The following is a 20,012-nucleotide window of genomic DNA, read 5'->3' as shown; positions in this document are numbered from 1 at the left end:
TTAATCCGTTAACATGAGCGCGGAAAAAATACGCACCACATATGCACTGCAAACGGAGTAATGTGAACCTGGCATTATGTGTGTGCGCTGCGAGTGTGCATGAGCGCTCGGTCTCCAGTCTCCGGTCGAGCGCTGAATGGTTAAACACTGGCAAGAATTAAAAAGTAATGCAATTTATAAACTTTAGTGACGATGTGACACTGCCTCGATTGTGCAAGTGACAATTCCTGTGTCAACTGTGCAGTGTGCAGCTCGCTTATAGACAGACGCGATGTGTGGTGATTTGAAGCCATTTGCGTATTTTGAGAGAGAAGGAGAGAGCGCACCTCACCTTCAGCATTATAATTATTTCACCCGCGCTGGACAGAGACTGAGACAGTGCTGCTGCATGTCGTGCCAAACCTCTCACGGCAGCGTCATCAGCTTGAGATCGGTCTTTTTAGAGACCGCCGATCAAACATCCCAATGTGATTATCGGCTGATAGTGATTGGTAGCTGATCAATCGGAGCACCCCTAATTTAAGTTGCAGTCATATTTACAGTTGTTCTGCAAATTTCATGGGCAAAATCTAGTCACTTCAAAAGGAATCCATTTGTTTAGGAATTTTCGGCCAAAGATTTCCACACATAGAATCTGGAATGCAAAATCACAATTTTGCCCACAGAATTTTGCAGACATTTCACTAATGTAACTGCACTTTTAGACTTTCATTCTTCAACAGTTGTGGAAACGTCATTTTGTTTTTGGTAAATTGTTTTCTCCTCACAGCAGACTATCCATATGGAAACCACAGTGGATGGGGAGGAGCGTCGTACCCTCAGCACCAGAGCATTAACTCTCAGGGACACTTCAGCGAGCGGTACTGAACTTTGCCTTTTACACTTCCAGAACAGAACAAGAAAAGATGCATCATGGCAATACTAGATATTTTCAATTAAAATATAATTGAGTTGTTTTTCCGTGTTTTTGCCAGTCTGCCAGTGTCTGCCCCTGACCGCGAGCAGCTCAAGATTGAGCTCCAGCAAGTCAACCAACAGATCAGTCAGCAGACACGCGGCATGGAGGTGTGTATGAAATCTCCATCCAAATTCATGACTCACAACGTGTACAGCCTTATATTCATGTATTCTTATTCATATAGTCTTATATTCAGTAGTATTAACAAACCTCTCGCGTGCACACACAGGCGTGTGCGCTGGCATCTCAGCCTGCGGCTGGAGTGAAGTGGTCTTCAGGTGGCACTGTGTCTAGTGAGCAGCTCAGCCTGGAGCTTGATCACGTAGAGCTGGAGATCAAAAAGAGAACCCGTGAAATCACCATTGTGAGTCAAACGGCCACCGATAGTGATTTATTTTCCTTGTGAGGTTATTTTTTTGTACAAGTGTTCATATATTCTCATATGACTAGTCTAAGCTAATTGAACATGTTCCTATGATTGAAGGAGAACCAGGTGGCCCATGAATACAAGCTGAAGGCCGCTGAGAATGGGCAGACTGACCATAAAGCCCAGCTGGAGGAACTCTCTTTAGCATTGGGGTGAGTGGGGAAAGAGGCCATTCACACACAACACGGTTTTGCATTTTATTACGCTACTTTTCCATTGTTTTTCTCTATAAACATGCACTAGACCAGGGGTGTCCAAACCTGCTCCTGGAGGGCCACTGTCCTGCAGAGTTTAGCTCCAACCCTGATTAAACACACCTGAACCAGCCTTCCAAGGTCTTCAGACTGACTAGAAACAGAGAGTGCGGCTCAGTCAGCTCCTTAGTTCAGTGATCAGGGAGCCGGCCAATTTAAGGGCTTTCAATCGTGAAATACTTCCAGTTAACTGGAATGTTCACTCCCTGAAAAATCCCACAATGCACTGCAAAAACTATGGAGCACTAATTACTTACTATGCTCTCTTACCAGAAATTACATCACATGAAACAAAACACACAAGCCAACTGAAATATAATGAGATAGAAGGTTTGAAAAGACAGAAAAAAAAAATGACAGTTTAATTTTTTAATTTCACTGCCCTCTCACATTTCTATATGCAAAAGTGCATTCTGTCTGAACGGCCCCTAACAAACAAATGCTTTTCCTCTAAAGAACTGGCAGATATCTAATTAGACTAAATGTCACCTTAAAGGACTCAGTCCTGTTGAGTACTGTTAGAAGTTATGTTCATATGTGAATATTTCCATTTTGCACAACTGGTATTACACCACTTTTATTTGTAATGCATCATGTATCAAAGTTTGTCTACATAAGCGCAGACTCTGGAAGTAAAATAAACTTGAGTACATTCATGTAAACTTAAATGTGAATTGAATTAAGAGCTGTTGATTAATTCACTGGCAGTTTAGTTAGCTAAATTAGCTGAATTAAAAAAAAAAGTTTAATTTAGTTAGCTGAACTGAAGCCTGATTTTAATTCATTTAATTTATCACCCAAATAGTCGATTAATCTTTCTAATAATGGTTAGATTAGTCAATTATCAAAATATTCGTTATTAGCCTGTATATTTAAAATTTAAAATTAATTATATAATATAATGTAGTAATTAATTATGTACACTTAATGTTTAGACAATTTGAGAGAATTACTCAAAATTGAGAATATTTAAGTAATCAAAATGCAGCCCTAGATTGAACCTAGATCTCCATTCTACATCTGTTCACTATTACACTGTGACTTGTTAGTCTTGTTAGGCTCAGCAGTCTATTCCCTCAGGCTACCATCAGCAAAGACCTAAAACAGCCCCTTTTGTTGTCTGTGTTCATGTTGCTCTGTTAGCCAGTAGGCATGTTTGAATAATGTTTCCACAAAATACACTCCTCTCTCTGAATGTTCTCCTCTTCTTTCCATCAGTGAGGTGTCTAATGGATCCAGTGGCATGAAGCCAGCCAGTAGTATGGGTGGATCTATGCTCTCGCTGACCAATAAGACGTCTTCTCTCACGCTCTGCTCCGCTGACCAAGCAGCGAGTAGCTCAGACCTTCAAAAGAATGGTGTTGTTCACTCTTGCTCTTGAGTGCACACACACACACACACACACAGACAGACAACCTCTCCAGAGGTCAATATTCCTTCTCAGAGGGCTTTGAAATTAATCTCTTGACTAATTCGAACCAGTTTCAAGAGACACAAGATGTGTTTTTAATATTCAGACGGAGCTGATATGAGGGACACACACACACGGAAACCAGGGCATCTGAATAATGCTTACTTTGTTGTTTTCCCTCTATATCAAGAAAGAACAGTCAACCCAAAGCTAGCACAGACAGGATGACACAAACTAGTGGAATCAAAATGAGAATCGAGCGCACTATTTTTAGCATCGGGGCTAGTTGCTGATTGTGCGGTCGGGGCTCTGTGGAAATGTTCAACTCCCTGGATCTCTGCAGCCTTGAATATGATCTGACTCACCAGGTTTAAAGTAGCATGGAGAACTTTTATGAATCCATTTTTATGGACCGTTAAAACGGGTCTCCCCACATGACACACGACCGTGGCAGTGTATCGCTGTAAGGCAATTCGATTGGGCTCTGGATGACACAAGGGGGGAAGAGAGATATATCTATATATAATCAGTTGTCAGGTTTTGTTTAATTTATGGTTTGGCTATATAACTGTTAAGGAATTTGTAAATGTGTGGTGACACGTGTCTAAAGCATTCTGTTTTATAGAATGCAAACGGATGTCTTGAAAAATGAGCACTTTTTTCCATGTTTTCCATGAGTGTGTGCTTTTTAGTAGAAGAGGTGCAACACTTCCCTTGTGTTCTTCAGAGCTCTGTGGTCGGGATGAGATTTGTCTCTCCCAGCGCCACAGTCGTTTTTCGAAAGATTACAGCCTTTTAGGAAATTATTTCATCAGTTTTCCCTAACTTCTGTGAAGTTGCATATTTGGCTCTCCTGGTCGAGTTTGCATATTCGAGTCTAGCCACTAAACCGCTGCGTAGAAGTACACCAGGGCAGTAGTTTCGACAATGCCAGGTCCCATAGCGCTGAACGATCGCGTTACAGTTTTGTACATTGTTAAAGGGATAGTTCAACCAAAAAGGCTAATTCTGTCATGATTCAGTTACCCTTACGAGAGGAGGGGGGCGAACTGTCCCTTTAAATAAAAATCCAGACAGATGTTCATTATAGATAGATAGGTTTCCTCTGTAAAAAAACTCAAAATTAGTTTGGAATCAATTCTTCAGAGATGATTATGAACTTCTGCAGAAACGAGATAAGCAGAATATTCAATGCGACTCATGAATCGAGGCCTGTTGAGTTTATCCTCCATCAGCCTGCTTTGACTTAAAAGGGTTTTTACACAACAAACCCAATGACTGTTTCCAAACGAGGCTCCGTAAATGAAGAGAACAAGATTATTCGAAGTCTGAAGTCTTCCTATAGTGATGACATTCTTCACGTGTGACTTTTTGTTCTAGTCTCTTGAGACCGACTATGATATACAGCTCCAATTTTGGGTGCAACCTCTTAACGTGTAATCTTTTGTGGTTTTTGTGCTATAGCCGTGGTGATATAGTTGATTTCTCTTATTACGATGACTTGTAGTCACGGTCATTATTTGATGTTCTTGCTTGTCAAAGAGCAAACGCAGCCTTTTCAAGCAGTCGCCGAGATTGAAATGGAGCTGTGCCGACGTGCAGAGATGACGTCAACCTTACTATCGAGGTTTAAACCTATCACGTGATGTCCATCGCACTCTGAGGAAATTCTCCAGAATGTCGTCTTTCTCCTTGCTAAATTGTTACCTCCTCCCTCTCCACGACGTGGAAATTGAATTCTCGTAAGTGTTTTTATTTCATGCTGTTGAAGATCCCGTGAACTAGTTAAGGCTTTGCCTAATATGAGATGTGTTGTGTAGCTTATGATTTAGCTGAGCTTCTTGCTTCCCTTCTGGTGAATCTGGCCTCTGACTGGATTTAGAGCTTTCCACATTCTCCTGTGGTTTAATGCTGCTTTGTAGCCCAATAATTCAAGTGACATTCATAAAAACATGTCCAGGTCACATTTCAGCAAGGAATATAAAGGAAAAAAATTTATAGGGCCAATATCAATACTTCAATATATTATATAGTATGCTTTACACAAAAAAGTGACAGATTTTTAGTTAAATCTACTACTACTAGACTTACTAGCATTTTTTTTTAAATACAGCAATTTTTTGTATTCATTTACAATGAATACAAAAAAAGGAACTATACTTTTTCAAGAAAATGTCAATGCAATATAAATACTACTTTGACATTTTTATGAAAATGAAAATTGATTTCATCCCATAATAATTATATGACCTGGGCATGTTCTTGTGAAGTTTTATGAAATTACACTTTCTAGAATTTTCTGTGCCACTTCACCCATCCAATTAGCAATTATGCTCAAAGATCAACTTTCAAAATTAAGTAAACATTTTTCTAAATTGAGGAACGTTACACCAGGAGGATATAATGCGCTCAGTGAATTCCCTTTTATATTCAAACGGGAAACCAAAACAATTGCAAACCGCTTAAAACTGAGCAGGATACGTTTCAATCCAGCGGCTTATCTTGACGTCTCATCGATAGAGGCGTGTGCATAGTTACGTGGCAAAGCTTTTATACGATTTCTGCTTAGGAGTCTGAAAAAAATGTTTCCTCCTCCCTGCAGTTATCCAAATTTTTGCGAGTTAACATGCCGCCGCCACCGCTAACATCGGGTTTTCTTTGGTTCTTGTTAGGCGCTAGCGCTAGCATGACGAGCATTGTGTTTCGCATCGCTAATCGCTGCTACAACAGGCAAACGTTTAGCCAGCGCTCATTTTTTTGTTTGGCTTTCACAGAGTGCCCAAAGCTGTGCTAATGTAAGCATTCTCGAGTGATGCACTGCCAGGATGCTGCTTTTATTTGAATCTTTGGGTTGTATGGGAATCTTGTATTTAATATTTGGCACTTGCTTGGGTGCTGTAGAACGTTTTTTTTTTCCCCCCTGTAATGATCAGTGATCTCACTGAGCTGATTACTTCTGCGTGGATATTTTTCATTTGTTTAACCATCCACACATAGCGACTTATGGGAAACGACTCAGTAAGGCTCATTTACAGTTTTGTGCATGAGGTTATTTTTCCTCAAGTGAGAAATTGCAGGATAATGTGATTTTCTTTGAGAATGGGTCTGTTCCTGATGGATGATATTCATTTCTCTGACTGGATTGTGTCTGTTTTGAACAGACCTGTTGAATTAATTTAAATGAAATGCAAGTTAACTCATTTTGAACCTTATAACACCGTTATGGCTGTCTTTTTTTGTCGTCTAGTTTTATTCCTAACTTTTTGGGAAATGTAATGGCTTTTTTATGATTACTTCCAAGTTGTCTTGTAAAATCTCTTAAATTAAGGTACAGGCTCAATTTCAACAAGGAAAGGTTTTATATATAAATATATATTATACTCCATTAAGGAATGTTTAGAACCATCTTACTCCAATGTGGATGTAGCCATTATTACGCCATTTAATGACTTTGTAAAAGAATTCACTGTGTGAAAATTGGTTTGCATTTTTGTATAATACAATCTGCTTTTTTGTTTGTTTAAAAGGAGAGAGGGAGGTGAAACTGGATGTTAGAGGGCAAGATTTATTTAACAGAAACCTGTTCTATTGAGAAGAAAATGTAACTTGTGTTCAACAATGATTCGCAATGCGAGGGATGGAATAAACAATATTGGTAACACTGCTATAAAGATGTGTGCTGGCTCCATTTTTTTGCTTTTTATTTCAGTCCCAACAGTGCGGTTTCTGAGAACCTCAAACACAGAGCATTACATGAGTGTGTAAAATATAAACGTTGCTAAAGAACAGCATTTCTGGTTTAACCAACAATTTGACACATTTCAGCATAATAGACAATCGATATGAGAACATGTCATGATATTACATCCTTTCAATATCAACTTGATTGTTTACCTGTGGTTTTGTTACTAGTAAGCCTGTCCCTCGTCTGCTCTCCCTACTAATTGGTCTAAATATTAATAGTAACATTACACCAATAACAGTCGCTCAACATGACCAAATACCAGTTTTCAAAAGGCACACGTGTGACCGCAGCATTCAAATCGTGGATTCCTTTCAGAAATAACCTTTGCTTTCACAGTGAGTTCAGGACCTGTCCTTATCCTAAGAACAAACCGCTTGGATTTTGATTGCTAGGTTATCCTTTCCAGATTGGATAAGTGAGATGAATCAGCTTCTGATTGGTGTGTAAACCACTAATTCGGTCCAGGTCTTCTGCTGTTAATGGGAATCCGAAATACCTGTGAAGTAATTATGAAGCTGAAAAATTCAATTAAATCAAAAACCCAAAACCTGTAAATTACCCCAAACACTGAAATTGGTTATTTAAAAGTGTCTTTGAGATCATCCTTGAACTGTAACCTGCTAATATCCCGTACATCAGGGCTGCCCAAACTCGGTCCTGGAGGGCCGGTGTCTTGAAGAGTTTAGCTCCAACCCCAATTAAACACACCTGAACCAGCTAATCAAGCTCTTACTAGGCATACTAGAAACTTAAAGGCAGGTGTGTTGAGGCAAGTTGGGAGCTAAACTCTGCAGGACACCGGCCCTCCAGGACCGAGTTTGGGCACCCCTGTCGTACACAATTACGTTCAGATATGATACCATTTTTGATAATTTTTTGAAATCACAAACTAGAGCGATTGAGCCTCTCGTTGTTTTCCGAGCTCACCTGACCAGGTGGTTTTCTTGGATTTGGTCATTCATTCCACAGGAGTTGGGTCCCAGCTCACATGTCTCCCATCATGCAGCAAACTCAGCGCTGCCATGTCCTGAATCATCCAAGCTGAACCCAAACACCTGCACAGCACAACATTATGAGTGCGGTTTCGAAAGGATGATCTCAAAGAGAAACTAGTGATGGCTTCAATTATGATAAAGTACAAATTGAAAAAAATATATCAGCTTAGACCATAGCTTGACCTGTAAATTGGTACAAACTTCACTATTATTATTATTAGTTTACTATTAAGTAGGGAGAAAATCTGTAGTAACTTGCTATTTTTATTATTATTTTACTTCTGTGGACGTGGTTTAGTAAGTAGTAAAAAGGTGTAGTTACTTGGTAATTGTGCAACATAAAAATTGTTTTGTTGTATTTGTCGACCATCACCTGACCAAAGCGGAAAACTGGTTTCATAGCATCTGCTTGTCAGGAAAAGTATTAACAGTTGTACAAACTGATGGCGATATCTATGGACTTTTAAGGAAATCGGCAAACCTAGCTAGTTTTTATTATTGGCATTTTAATATCAGAATGTTAGTGAGAAGAAGAAAAATAAACTTTTAGATATCAATCTGCACATATGATGGACATCGGTTCTGATCATTTTTGGTATCTCATTTGAAGGCATCTTGAGTAAAACAGCTCCATATTTAATGAAGCACATACAAAAGACAGGAGTTTGTTGTGCATAACCCCCATTGAGTTGTTAATTTTTACAAATGTCTTATTTCAGCTAATTACTATAAAGTTTGATATTATATTTTTGTATAATGTTTATTATTATTATTACTTATTTTCTTTTTGCCTGGAGTTTGCAGCTTTAAGATCCAAAAACAAACTTACTTGGCAGTTTTCATGGACCCTTTCTGGTTTGGTGGATTTTGGAATTGTCACAACCCCATTCTGAAAAGAAATGTAGAGCTAAATGAATGTATGACATTATAACTGCTGCTTCTAAATTGCATTTGTATGACATTCTGGAAAAGATAATCAAATTAAATCAAAACTAACAGCTGGAAGATGATCATGCATCATACAGATGCATTACTGTAATGTGTAACAGATCGATGTTTCACAAATATTATGAAACTATACAATGTTACAGTCTTACAGTTGTAAGCTACGCGACTCATAACCAGCTTTGAGTTTACTTTCATAGGAAGAGTAACAGGTCTTAAGTTCGCATCCGGCTTCGCTACTGTTCGGACGTTCTTGCTTTTTATGTAAAGCACTTTGAATTACCATTGTGTATGAAATGTGCTATATAAATAAACTTGCCTTGCCTTAAGTTAATAGCAGACAGTCATTTCAACTTTACAGGTTGAGGATGAGTAGATGATTTTCATTTTTGGGTGAACTATTCCTATAAACAGCTGGTGAGGATCTACTGAAAAGCAAACTGTACCTGAATACTCCAGCGGATGCATATTTGTGACGCGCTGCGGCCGTATTTTTGACCTTTGGGCTTGACCTTTGGCCAAAGTGACAATAGCCTTCAAAAACGATATTCTCCTTCCGGCAATATTCAACCAGCTCCAGTGGCTGCTGGAAGGGATGAAACTCCACCTCCAAGTAAATCAAACACAGTGCCAAGTTTAACTGTATTTGTAGTTACTGCATTGAAAAATAGAACATATTGATTTTCAGAACATTGTAAATGTACAAAAGCTTATAGGATTTCACTATAATACAGTGTAGAAAATAAACATTGTATTGGTGTTATGGAGAATAAAGATAATCATTATATTGTAAACTGCATTATTCTTTATACATAAAGCTAAATGAGGACCTAACACATTCCTTTTATCTTTTTTTTATGAAGTTGTGTTGTTTTATTTAATTTAATTGTATATGTTTTATTATTATTATTTTTTTAATTGTCTACATATCTTTATTTCATCTTGATGTGATTTCTTTTTAAAATTTGAAGAGTTGTGACAAAGTCGTTACTCTCAACCATTCATTCAGCCAAACCTGGTTAACATGAGGCACAATTCCACCACGATCCTTCAACTCGTTCAAGTGATGAATTAGAAAGTTACTCACTCCAATGGCATGACACAAACCTGCAACAAGAGAAGGGACATTACCTGCACACTGCTTGTGTTAGTCATTTCTAAACTGTAGCATGAACCTAAAAGAGCATAAACCTTCATCATAAAGCTCCTCTAAAGCTCTCCACGTCTCTGCTCGCACCTCACGACTGGAGACGCCTGGAACCATGCAGTCCGGCCAGTGATTCAGAGCTGTTTACAAAGTAATCTATCATTTGAGGTCCGTGTGGCACTTTCTGAGCATGTCACACATTTACCTAAATAATCAACCCCCAGCCTTGCACACGAGTCCCGGCAGGCTTGTTTGGCGCTCTGGTAGCCGTAATCTCCAGGCCATAGTTTGGTGGTGAGCCAGAGCTCCTCTCGTGGTACTCCACTATCAACCACAGCTTTCCCCAAAGCCTCTTCACAACCGTAACGCTTGGCTGTGTCTATATGCCGCACTCCGTGAAATACACGTGAAAGACGCATATTTGACGTGTTGTTGACGTGTAAAAATTCAGTGTTTTTGGCACCTTTGGCCTTCCATAAAACTGCGTATCACATGCACGCCAAGAAATTGCATATCATATGCACGCCAAAGTCAATTTTTGCGTAAAAAGACCGGGCTCTTATAAATCTAGTGACAATAAAGAGATTTGACACTGCTAAACTGTACTCTTTACCAGTAACGTTTTGTGTATACGTTTGGTGTCACTAACAAAAAAACAAACAAGAGCCATCGATAATGTCAAATCGCACATCGTTAAAACAACAATTACGATATTATCGCAGACGATATATAGGCTATCGCACACCCCTAGAGCCACGGCAATATTACTACCAAAACACTTAATGACGACTGCGTCAGACTGACTTCCTCACGGTCACTTATGTTAACAAGCAGTGAGTAGAAGCATTGTGTTGCTGCATGTTAATGTCATGAATGAGCTTGTTCTCACCTAAACCCAGATTGGGAATGTTTCGTCCATTGGACATCGGTACAGTAGGGCATGACAGCGCAGTGCAGCTGCTGGGAACCGTAACCATATTGTAGTGTGCGTGTCATGTGCTCTGGAGACCCTTAATACATTACAAAAAAAACAAAAAAACATTCGAGGTGTAATCATTGACGAAAACCCTTTGCACTCACGATCACACTCTGCAGGAACGAATATTTTCAACGAACCGCTTCACGGAAACGAGTCGGTCAGCGTTCACTATAAGATACTCAGTGCGCCTAGTGTTGAGTCGTTCTTGAACGATTCGTTCGTTTTGAACGAATCCTTAATGTGACTCGGGAAGAACGAGTCGTCTCGGGGAGTAATTAATCTTTTCTGTTTCTTATTGCAGTTTTGTATTGTTTGTAGTGTGATCAACGTTTGCGTAAGTAGTAGACATATTAGGGAAGTAACACGTAACATTTTAATTATATTTTGTTAAAATGAACGAAATGACTCGAAAAAAGATTCGTTCATTTTGCTGAACGAGACTCAAAGGTCCGAGTCGGTAAAATGATCCGAACTTCCCATCACTGCGCCTGCGCGAGAAAGTAAACTTCCTTCTGGAGTCTCACATGATGGGAAAACCATGAGGTACGTGTTGCTTTGTCTTGTTACAGAATGTAAATCTAATCATGCTTGTTTGTTTATTTCCTACATGCATGCGTTAAATCGTCGCATGCAGTTCCAGCCTTCAAAAAGGCGGGGCATAGAGAAACAATAATGTACAGTATGTGGAAAATAATGTGTTTTTTTAACTTTAAACCGCATAAACACATTTCATTACACCAAATACACAAAATAATGTTCTTTTTAGCAGCATCATATGACCCCTTTAATCAAATTATTTATGAGTCACGCAATAATGCAAGTAAACTATTGACATGCATATGTTAGCACATTTTTCTTTAGTGTGTTTGCTCGATATAGAACTTTTTATTTGGGCTATTAAACAACAACTTTTAATGCATCTGGAACTTTTGAGAATAGAACCTGCAAAGAGATGGTGGCAGTGAAATTGTATGATAGTGCACAGTGATTTATCTACCTTTAATAATAATGCTTCCCCCTTTTAATAAATTCAGCCAATGAATCCAGACATTGATAATTCTGTAAATACCATTATGGTCAATGTAAAAATGTGGAAAGCATTTTTGAAGGAATAGTTCATCTGAAAGAAAAATTATGTCACTATTAACTTTTACGTCATTCCAAAACTTTATGATTTTCTTTATTCTGTGGAACATAAAATGAGATGTTTTGCAGAATATGCACATTGCTCTATCCCATATATATATATATATATATATATATATTATAGGAGCCTGATAAATGTTTTGGCACACACAAGCAAAACTGAATGGGGGGAAAATCAATCAAAATCACACCAATAATCAAAGTAAAATATTTAAATTGCAAGCTGATCCAATGTGCATGAATTTCATCAAAGCAACTCCTAATGTAAGTCAGTAGTGTGTATGGCCCCCACGTGCCTCTATGCACTCCTGACAATGTCTGGGCATGCTATTCTCCTGTCATCAGGATTCATTGGTGCTGCTGCAGGTCATTGGGCCGTGTTCGGACACACTTCATCATCGCCTTTATACTGTTGCTGCTTCTGGCTGGAGTCTCTCTGGCCTTCTTATTGCCTAACAATGAGGACAGCAGCATTCTCTGAGAGCTCCGTCAAAGCTCCAACAACTCACTAACCCTGCCGGACCCTGAGGATAGTTTTACTATAATTATGCAAACGTACAACCGCACTGATATACTCCTCAAGCTCCTCAACCATTATCAGGCTGTGCCTCACCTACCGTGCATCATTATAGTGTGGAACAACCCTAGTGAGTCGCCGCCCAGGAAACTGTGGGACGCCTTCGGCCCACACCCTGTGCCCGTCATCTTTAAAGAGCAGAGCGTCAACAGAATGCGCAATCGCCTGCAGCCGCACACTGAGATCAAGACTGATGGTAGGTGTGTGATTAGAGTTGGGGTACTCGAACTTGGACTCGGACTCGAGTCCAATTTTGAATGAACTCGGACTTGTCACGCACTCGGGTGAATTTGTACTCGGACTTGACACGGACTTGAACATTTTGGACTCGGAAAATATTCCGAGTACAGTCGAGTCCGCGTCATGTGTAACAATAAAACCAGCATAAAATTGAGATGAGAAATTAATTAATGTCTCCCCGTCTGTCATTTTACTGCACCACACCGGCAGGCAGCAGTAGCATATCATCTTATGCTTGCAGACGAAACACACACATCACTCACTGGATATCAATGTGTGGCTGTTGGTTGATCAGGTGAAAGATTCAATTAAAAGGAAGCTCCAGACCCAATCATCTGTGTCCATAACTGCTGACATATGGTCTGATCGAACCATGCGGTCCTTCTTCGGTGTTACAGCCCATGGATTAAACCAAGATGGAAATCAGCTGGAGTCCTTTCTTTTAGACTGTAGGAGGTTTTGTGGCAGACACAGTGGAGACAACATAGCCATGGCATTTGACGAGATCATTGATGAATATAACATAGCAAGTAAAGTCAGGTACATTATTACTGATAATGCAGCCAATATGAAGTGTGCATTCAAAGTCAAGCTACCACAGGAAGAGCAGCACAGTGATGGCAGTGATGCAGAAGAGGAAAACTTAGATGATGAGAGTCTTTGGGAGGATGTGACCTGGGAAGACGAGACTATCATGGTGAGAACAAGACAAAGGCTGTCATGTTTTGCACATTCTCTGCAATTAGTTGTACATGATGGAATGAAAGAAGCCAAGGCCTTTTCTTCAGCACTTGCCAAAATGTCAAAATTAACCTCATTACTTCACACAAGTACTACATTTAAAGAACGATTTGAGGCTACATTTGGGACAGATAGATCAATTCCTGCAGCTACATCCACACGCTGGAACAGTACATTCAAGCAGCTACAGGCCCTTACAGCACTTGACCATAGGGATCTCACACAAATTTGCAGTTCAGACTTTCAACATGTTCTTTTTTCAGTTCGTGAATGGAATCAACTGAAGGATTTAGGTTCTGTTCTCTTTCCTTTTGCGGAAGCAACAGACCTTACAGAGGGTGAGAAAATGGTCACTATTAGTATGGTGGTCCCCACTGTACTTGATTTAAACACTCATCTGCTCCAAATATCAGAGTCACGAAGTCATTGCCGGCCACTAGCCACAGCCCTTCGGCAATCACTTTTAAAGAGATTCTCTGGGATCTTTGTGAGAACCAAAATGGTTGAGCAAAATGGGAAAGAGGACCAGTTCAACCATAATGTCTATTTCTTGGCAACAATGCTTGATCCTCAGTTTGGCCTGAACTGGGTTGATCTAGATGTAACCAACAATGAGAGTCCAGATTCGGTGAAGAAATTCAGAGAGGATCTGAAAAGAACACTTATAGGTAATTCATTTTATTTGCTTTAATAACCTAAAAATGATTTGTCTGCATTTTATTCTGAAGCAAACTTCTTATTTGTCTACTATATACTCTGTATACTGCAGAGCATAAAAATATGCAGTAGGCATACAATAATGGTCCTTAGGTCCCTAAATCCAAATGCATTTTAACGTGTGTTATTTGTGCATGTTTCATATTTTTCAGATACTTTGACTGCAGAAGTTGAGGCCACAGCAGATGGAGACATGCTGCATTCTGGAGGTGATGCTGATGAAACCACAGATTCTCCTCCTGGCAAATGCCCACGACTTCTAGCTCGCTATCGAGCCCACAAGCACCTGAGCCACTCAGCTAAGGATGCATGCATTTCAGCTCAGATACACAAGTACTTTGATGCCATTCAAGACACAGACACAAATACAGCACTTGAATTTTGGTCGACAAACAGGGAGAGATTCCCACAGCTTTACTCTCTGGTTGTAAAAGTGCTGTCTATTCCAGCATCCTCTGCACCAGTAGAGCGTGTCTTTAGCAAAGGTGGCCTCATCGTGAGACCACATCGTGCACGCTTAACTCATAAAATGGTCACAGCGCTTGTATTTTTGAAAAGCAATATGGCCCTGGTTTAGTGCTTGACTGTGCACTATAGTACATTTCATGTTCAGTGTTCATTACAACTCATGTTACAAGACCAGAGAGCTGTGTTCAGAAAGGAGTTTGTTGTTGATTAAGCACCGTAATAAAGCTTTAAGTTTGTTGTTATGACTAGCTGATAGATTTAAACTCTAGTCTGAGTATTTCCTCAGCCTATTTAAATGTGGGGGAGAGGCATTAAATAATTGAAATGTCAGCTTTAACTGGAGGACAATATAGTGTGATACAATAATAAAACAGGTTCATTTGTATTTTCATGCACTTGTAATACAATAAAAGTTCTACATATACCCTTCTTTTCTTTGAAACCTTTTTTGATAGGAAACTAGTTCTGTTGACATAAAATAAAAATGTTCAATGGCAATGACAAGATGTAATAGTGGTATTTTTTATTACATTTTTATATTGCCATTGGTTTAATGGGTTGAAAGGTTAAAATATTAATAGAATGTAAAAATTTACAATACCAATTTATAATCTTTTTTAATTTAATTACTTTCTGGACTCGGGCGGACTCGACTCGGACTCGGCCTTTAAGAACTCGGACTTGAGTCCAACTCGGCCCCTTTTGGACTCGGTCTCGGACTTGGACTTGATGTTTAAGGACTTGGTCTTGACTCGTACTCAACAAAGGTGGACTCGGACCCAACTCTATGTGTGATTCTTACATGAACGAGGTGATTTGACAGATAGTTGACCCAAAAATGTTCCAAAAACATATGACTGACTTTCTTATCCCAATCGCTTTTTTGTATTTAGGGCCAATGACATATAAGAGTGCACGCCATAATAAAATAAATAATCTATTAAAATGTAAATTAAAAAATTTTTTTTTTTTTAACACAGATTTAGACAGATTTGTGAACAATATTTGAGAGAAATAGGCCTTTTGTGTACATAGAAAAAGTCTTAGATCTTTGAGTTTCAGCTCATGACAAATGGGGGCAAAAACAAAAGTGTTGCGTTTATAATTTTGTTCAGTATATATATATAAAGAATTGTAATTTTTGGGTAAACTCTCTCTTTATGTGATGATTTCATTACGACTGTATTCAGTCGACTGTGGTGTTGTCTGTGAGACTGTACTGACCGTCACTATCTTTCACATGGGCAGCTGTTTTGATGCTAGATGATGACACGTTGATCAGTGTTCCTGATATCAGCTTTGCATTTTCTGTCTGGAAGGTAATGAATTTTCTGTAATGGAATGTAATAGGAAACTTCATCTGTGCTTTACTTGAGTTTTAAATGCTGTTTCAAATTCTCTCTTCAGAGACACATACCCTAAATATTATCATTCTCTCTCTCTCTCTCTCTCTCTCTCTCTCTCTCTTTTTTGTGTGTTCTAGCAATTTGTGGATCAGATTGTGGGTTTTGTTCCACGGAAGCATGTGACCACAGCATCCGGTGTGTACAGCTACGGCAGCTTTGAGCTTCAGGATCCAGACAAAGGTGGAGGCGACAGGTGAGACTGGGAATAATGCAGCATTTCCAGGTTAATGCGAAAGTGTAGTCACAATGTTGACATGAAACCAAAACTGACCTACTTAATTTTTTAATACATGTTCCAGGACTTATTGGGCATGAGTCATTGGTGCACGTTATTCTGAAGAAAAAAGACTCCCTTTGCTTCTGAAACAAAATTTTTTCCTTTTGCTCTTTTATTTTTCATCCCTTTTGACTCCAACCACCTGCCATATAACAAACAATCCAATCAGTTCCTGACAGATAAGGTCGAAGGTCAATGACATGTTCATTTTTGTCCTATCTATAAATGTATTCAGACATACAAAACGTAAAATAGGAAATGATGTCATTGAGAGGATCCCTGTAGGCCATTGTGATGGTGTCAAGGTCAGTAAGTCTCTTCAAATCGAATAATTTGATCTTTTTATGTCAAGCTAAAGTTAGTTCAGGTTGGTAAATGCCATGTGGTGCGACTCCCCATGAATTTATCAATAAATAATATCTGCAAAGATGGGTTTACCTTAAAAAAAGTAATTCAGTGGACTCTTCTCTTGAAAGTTGTACAAAGATTTTAGAAACCATTTAAAAACCATGAATGTAAAGAGTACATTTCTAATGAATTTTAAACAGGGCTGATATTGCTAACTACAAAAATAAAACGGACAAAAATTCAATATAACTATTATATAAAAAGATAAATATTATTAATGAAAATTAGAAATGTTGCCTTGGCAACTTACTGAAATAAATTGAAGTACTAAAATTATTAAAACTAAAACTGAAATTAAAATAAAGCTCAATATAATAATAATTAAAAAATGACAAAACCACTTAACAAAATTAAAGTATAAACTAAAATTTTAAAAAGCTGAAGAAATAAAATTACTAAAACTAAAATTAATCTAAATATAAAACTCCCAAAACTAATGAAAATGACAAAAGCACAGCACACTTTTTTTTTTTCGTTTTAGAAATTTTAAGTACTAAAATGACTAAAACTAAAACTGAAATTAAAATAAAACTAAATATAAATATTTATATTATAATATTTATATATTATAATATTTTAAAGAGCCCAAAAACTAATAAAAATGGCAAAAGCGCTCAACAAAATTACTAAAAAAAAAATTATAATAATAATAATTATATATATATTAAAGGAAATGGTATGAATTTGGTGAATATGATAAAACAGTAAATCTAAAACTGCATGCATGTTCTCAGTTTTAGGTTATTTGCTGAATGCCGTGTGCGGTTTTGTGCAGACTTATTCATTTAGCAAGTTCATTGTGGACAGTCTTACGTTATTGACTCATATATCATATTATGAATGTTAAATGTGCAGCTTTGCAATACAGCAGAATAAGTGTCATTTTATGGTTCCTTTAGGTATTCAATGATCCTGGTGGGTGCAGCGTTCTTCCATCGTCGCTTCCTGCAGCTGTTCCAAGAGCAGCCGGGTGAAGTACACACTCTGGTCGACCAAACGCAGAATTGTGACGACATCGCCATGAACTTTGCCGTGGCACGTCAACTCTCACAGGTGTCCGGACTCAAGCGGGGTGTTCGGGAAGCCCGTAGACATGCGGAATCTGGAGAAGGAAGCCAGCAGCGGGTATGTGGGCATGTGGCACAGAGCGGAGCACATGCTGCAGCGCTCCTACTGTCTCAAACAAGCTGACACACATCTACGGGAACATGCCGCTCCGCTACTCCAATATCATGATCTCCCAGTTTGGCTTCCCTAGCTATGCTAATCACAAGAGCAGGATATGATGTCAGCACATTTGAGAGACAGACAGGAACAGTCTCAATTAAGAGATATTGGATCATCCTTTTTGGACAAATCATCTCAAAATGTACACATCTCAACCAAAACCCTTTTGTCAAAAGTTTGACAGAATTTTGAAATTCACTGATGGTTTTATCTGACGGCCTATATATACACATTATAAATTAATTTTATTTTATAATATATTGCCCTGCTATTATTTGTCTTGTATAGCTCACATATGTCCAGTAGATGGAGTATGCAATTTAGTGCCTTCACCAATACAGTACAATATTAGTGCTTTTACCAACATTGTATAATGAAGTATCATTATAGGGTGGTTGTGTACACACACTGCCAACACACATTTCAGTTCAAACAACTTGTAAAAGTGCATGTAGAATTTTTTTTTTTTAGTTGAGCTAATTATTAAGCTGTATTATTTTGAATCATACTAATAATTATTAATATTAAAAGGGGAAATTATAGAAAGTATTTACTTTTAATAAAAATAATTTGCTACTCATAAAATATAATTCAAAATACTACAGCATCATAATTAACACTTAAACCGTGATGAAAAAAATCTGCAAAACTCCAGCAGACCATCTACATTATATTTCCTTTTATTTATTTTTTAAAAATTTGTTTTCATATTTACTTATGAATAATTCTGAATAAAAGAGTATAATAGTATAATTTTGTGGTAACCAGTCATTAAAATGTTTTTTATTCTTTTTAACACACTGGTTTTACTTCATGATCCAGATTTTCATTGGATTTACCAAGCAGCGACCCAACACAGTACCACAATTGTTTAATGAAAGTAAAAATTGAAATGAATATCACTTTAAACTACACAGGATCTGCAATATAAAATCATTTATTTAGCAGTGGCTACATGGAGAAATAATGAAAGTACATAAAAGAATAAACACCAGTAGATGTGTGATTTACACATTTTGACTATTGCAAAAGGAGCCAAAATATAATATGCCAAGATACATTTCCTGAGAACAAAGCTGAATCCTGTTATTAGAACATCTTGTATTGAGAAGGGGTCAAAGCGACAGCATAACACTTTTGGTGAAACCATTTATGCTTCCTTTAAAAGGAAGCACAAAGTTCACATAATGAAACTGTTTGATGAATTCACTTTTACTTTTGATTTGATGCGTTCAGAAGCAGAACACAAACCGTGTGTGTTATTCTTGTATCCCCTGGAGGAACACGGTCTATGTGCTATAAAGGAAATTATTTGCTGTCGCAATGTACCTAGTAACATCTATATATCTGAAAATATGTTTAGACAATCCAAACTGGATCCAACCCACAGTTTACAGTATTTTCTTATTCCTTTTCCCCTTCAAACTCTGTTTTGATAAAGTTCCACTTAAAAACTACATTGTTGGTGGGGAATTTAGCCCTACAATGAGAAATTCATGTTTTAATGCAAGAATGTGCATTCCTGAGATACGCAAAAATACACGGCAACATTCATATTTATAAAAACCACGTCAGGGTCTGAGCAGAGGTACGCACTTTTGTTTGCCCGAGTGCTGCAGGTTTTTGGAAATATAAGCCATTCTTGCCGCTTGTAAAAGATTTGGACATTGTCAGGTGCTCTTTTATAAGTCAAGGACATTAATTAGACATTGTTTACAGGGCGGAGATCTGAAACTGTTCAGCTGCGCACAGTTTCAAGATCATTGCAATTTATAGATTTCATATCTAAAAGAGAGGCGTACGCACGTTTTCTGTGCGTACGTTCGTTCTATGAATCACACGTACGCACTTTGAGAAATGATCGTAAAATCAAATTTAGGATTCTTTCTACGCAGTATTTTATAAATGAGGCCCCTAGAGTGCTGGATCAGGAATGGAAGTTCC

General features: G+C 38.2%; 3 protein-coding genes, 1 long non-coding RNA gene and 1 pseudogene across 9 annotated transcripts in view; 3 read left to right on the top strand and 2 right to left on the bottom strand.

Annotated features, from left to right (window-relative positions):
* Positions 1-541, bottom strand: part of LOC107722207 (uncharacterized) — a 17,016-nt gene extending 16,475 nt beyond the window's left edge. Inside the window, exon 1 of the long non-coding RNA XR_001637782.1 lies at positions 448-541. This is a non-coding gene — a long non-coding RNA (uncharacterized LOC107722207). The remainder of the gene's footprint in view (positions 1-447) is intronic.
* rc3h1b (ring finger and CCCH-type domains 1b) overlaps positions 1-3,180 on the top strand; it is a 30,745-nt gene extending 27,565 nt beyond the window's left edge. For 5 of the 6 annotated variants that reach the window (XM_016530423.1, XM_016530401.1, XM_016530418.1 and 2 more), the window contains exons 15-19: positions 770-860; positions 975-1,065; positions 1,188-1,322; positions 1,443-1,537; positions 2,858-3,180. In XM_016530423.1, coding sequence (XP_016385909.1) covers positions 770-860; positions 975-1,065; positions 1,188-1,322; positions 1,443-1,537; positions 2,858-3,020 — 575 coding nt within the window. In that variant the 3' untranslated portion in view covers positions 3,021-3,180. The remainder of the gene's footprint in view (positions 1-769; positions 861-974; positions 1,066-1,187; positions 1,323-1,442; positions 1,538-2,857) is intronic. The other variant, XM_016530409.1, reaches the window with a different exon arrangement.
* A 2,788-nt stretch (positions 3,181-5,968) lies between these two features.
* On the bottom strand, positions 5,969-10,859 carry LOC107722466 (prostaglandin F synthase-like; annotated as a pseudogene).
* Positions 10,860-12,244: 1,385 nt separating this feature from the next.
* Positions 12,245-18,282, top strand: extl2 (exostosin-like glycosyltransferase 2). Its single transcript, XM_016530813.1, is given in 7 exon segments — positions 12,245-12,271; positions 12,492-12,780; positions 15,999-16,069; positions 16,234-16,349; positions 17,741-17,902; positions 17,904-18,021; positions 18,023-18,282. Coding segments are annotated over 7 exon segments (888 nt in total). The 3' UTR covers positions 18,128-18,282.
* LOC107722188 (uncharacterized) lies at positions 13,113-15,255 on the top strand. Its single transcript, XM_016530444.1, has 2 exons — positions 13,113-14,233; positions 14,435-15,255. The coding sequence occupies exons 1-2, from the start codon at positions 13,198-13,200 to the stop codon at positions 14,857-14,859; spliced, it is 1,461 nt and encodes a 486-aa protein (XP_016385930.1). The 5' UTR covers positions 13,113-13,197; the 3' UTR covers positions 14,860-15,255.
* Positions 18,283-20,012: the final 1,730 nt, after the last annotated feature.

Source organism: Sinocyclocheilus rhinocerous, unplaced genomic scaffold (genome assembly GCF_001515625.1).
Source record: "Sinocyclocheilus rhinocerous isolate Xijiao unplaced genomic scaffold, SAMN03320098_v1.1 scaffold161, whole genome shotgun sequence".
In the NCBI taxonomy this organism is placed as follows: Eukaryota; Metazoa; Chordata; class Actinopteri; order Cypriniformes; family Cyprinidae; genus Sinocyclocheilus; species Sinocyclocheilus rhinocerous.
This window is presented reverse-complemented; position numbering and strand designations above follow the sequence as displayed.

Bases quoted from the DNA above. Each gene is read 5' to 3' on its own strand.
- LOC107722188 (XM_016530444.1), top strand. From the start codon at position 13,198: ATGCGGTCCTTCTTCGGTGTTACAGCCCATGGATTAAACCAAGATGGA. The intron at 14,234-14,434 runs GTAATTCATTTT...CATATTTTTCAG, and splicing joins TCTGAAAAGAACACTTATAG to ATACTTTGACTGCAGAAGTT.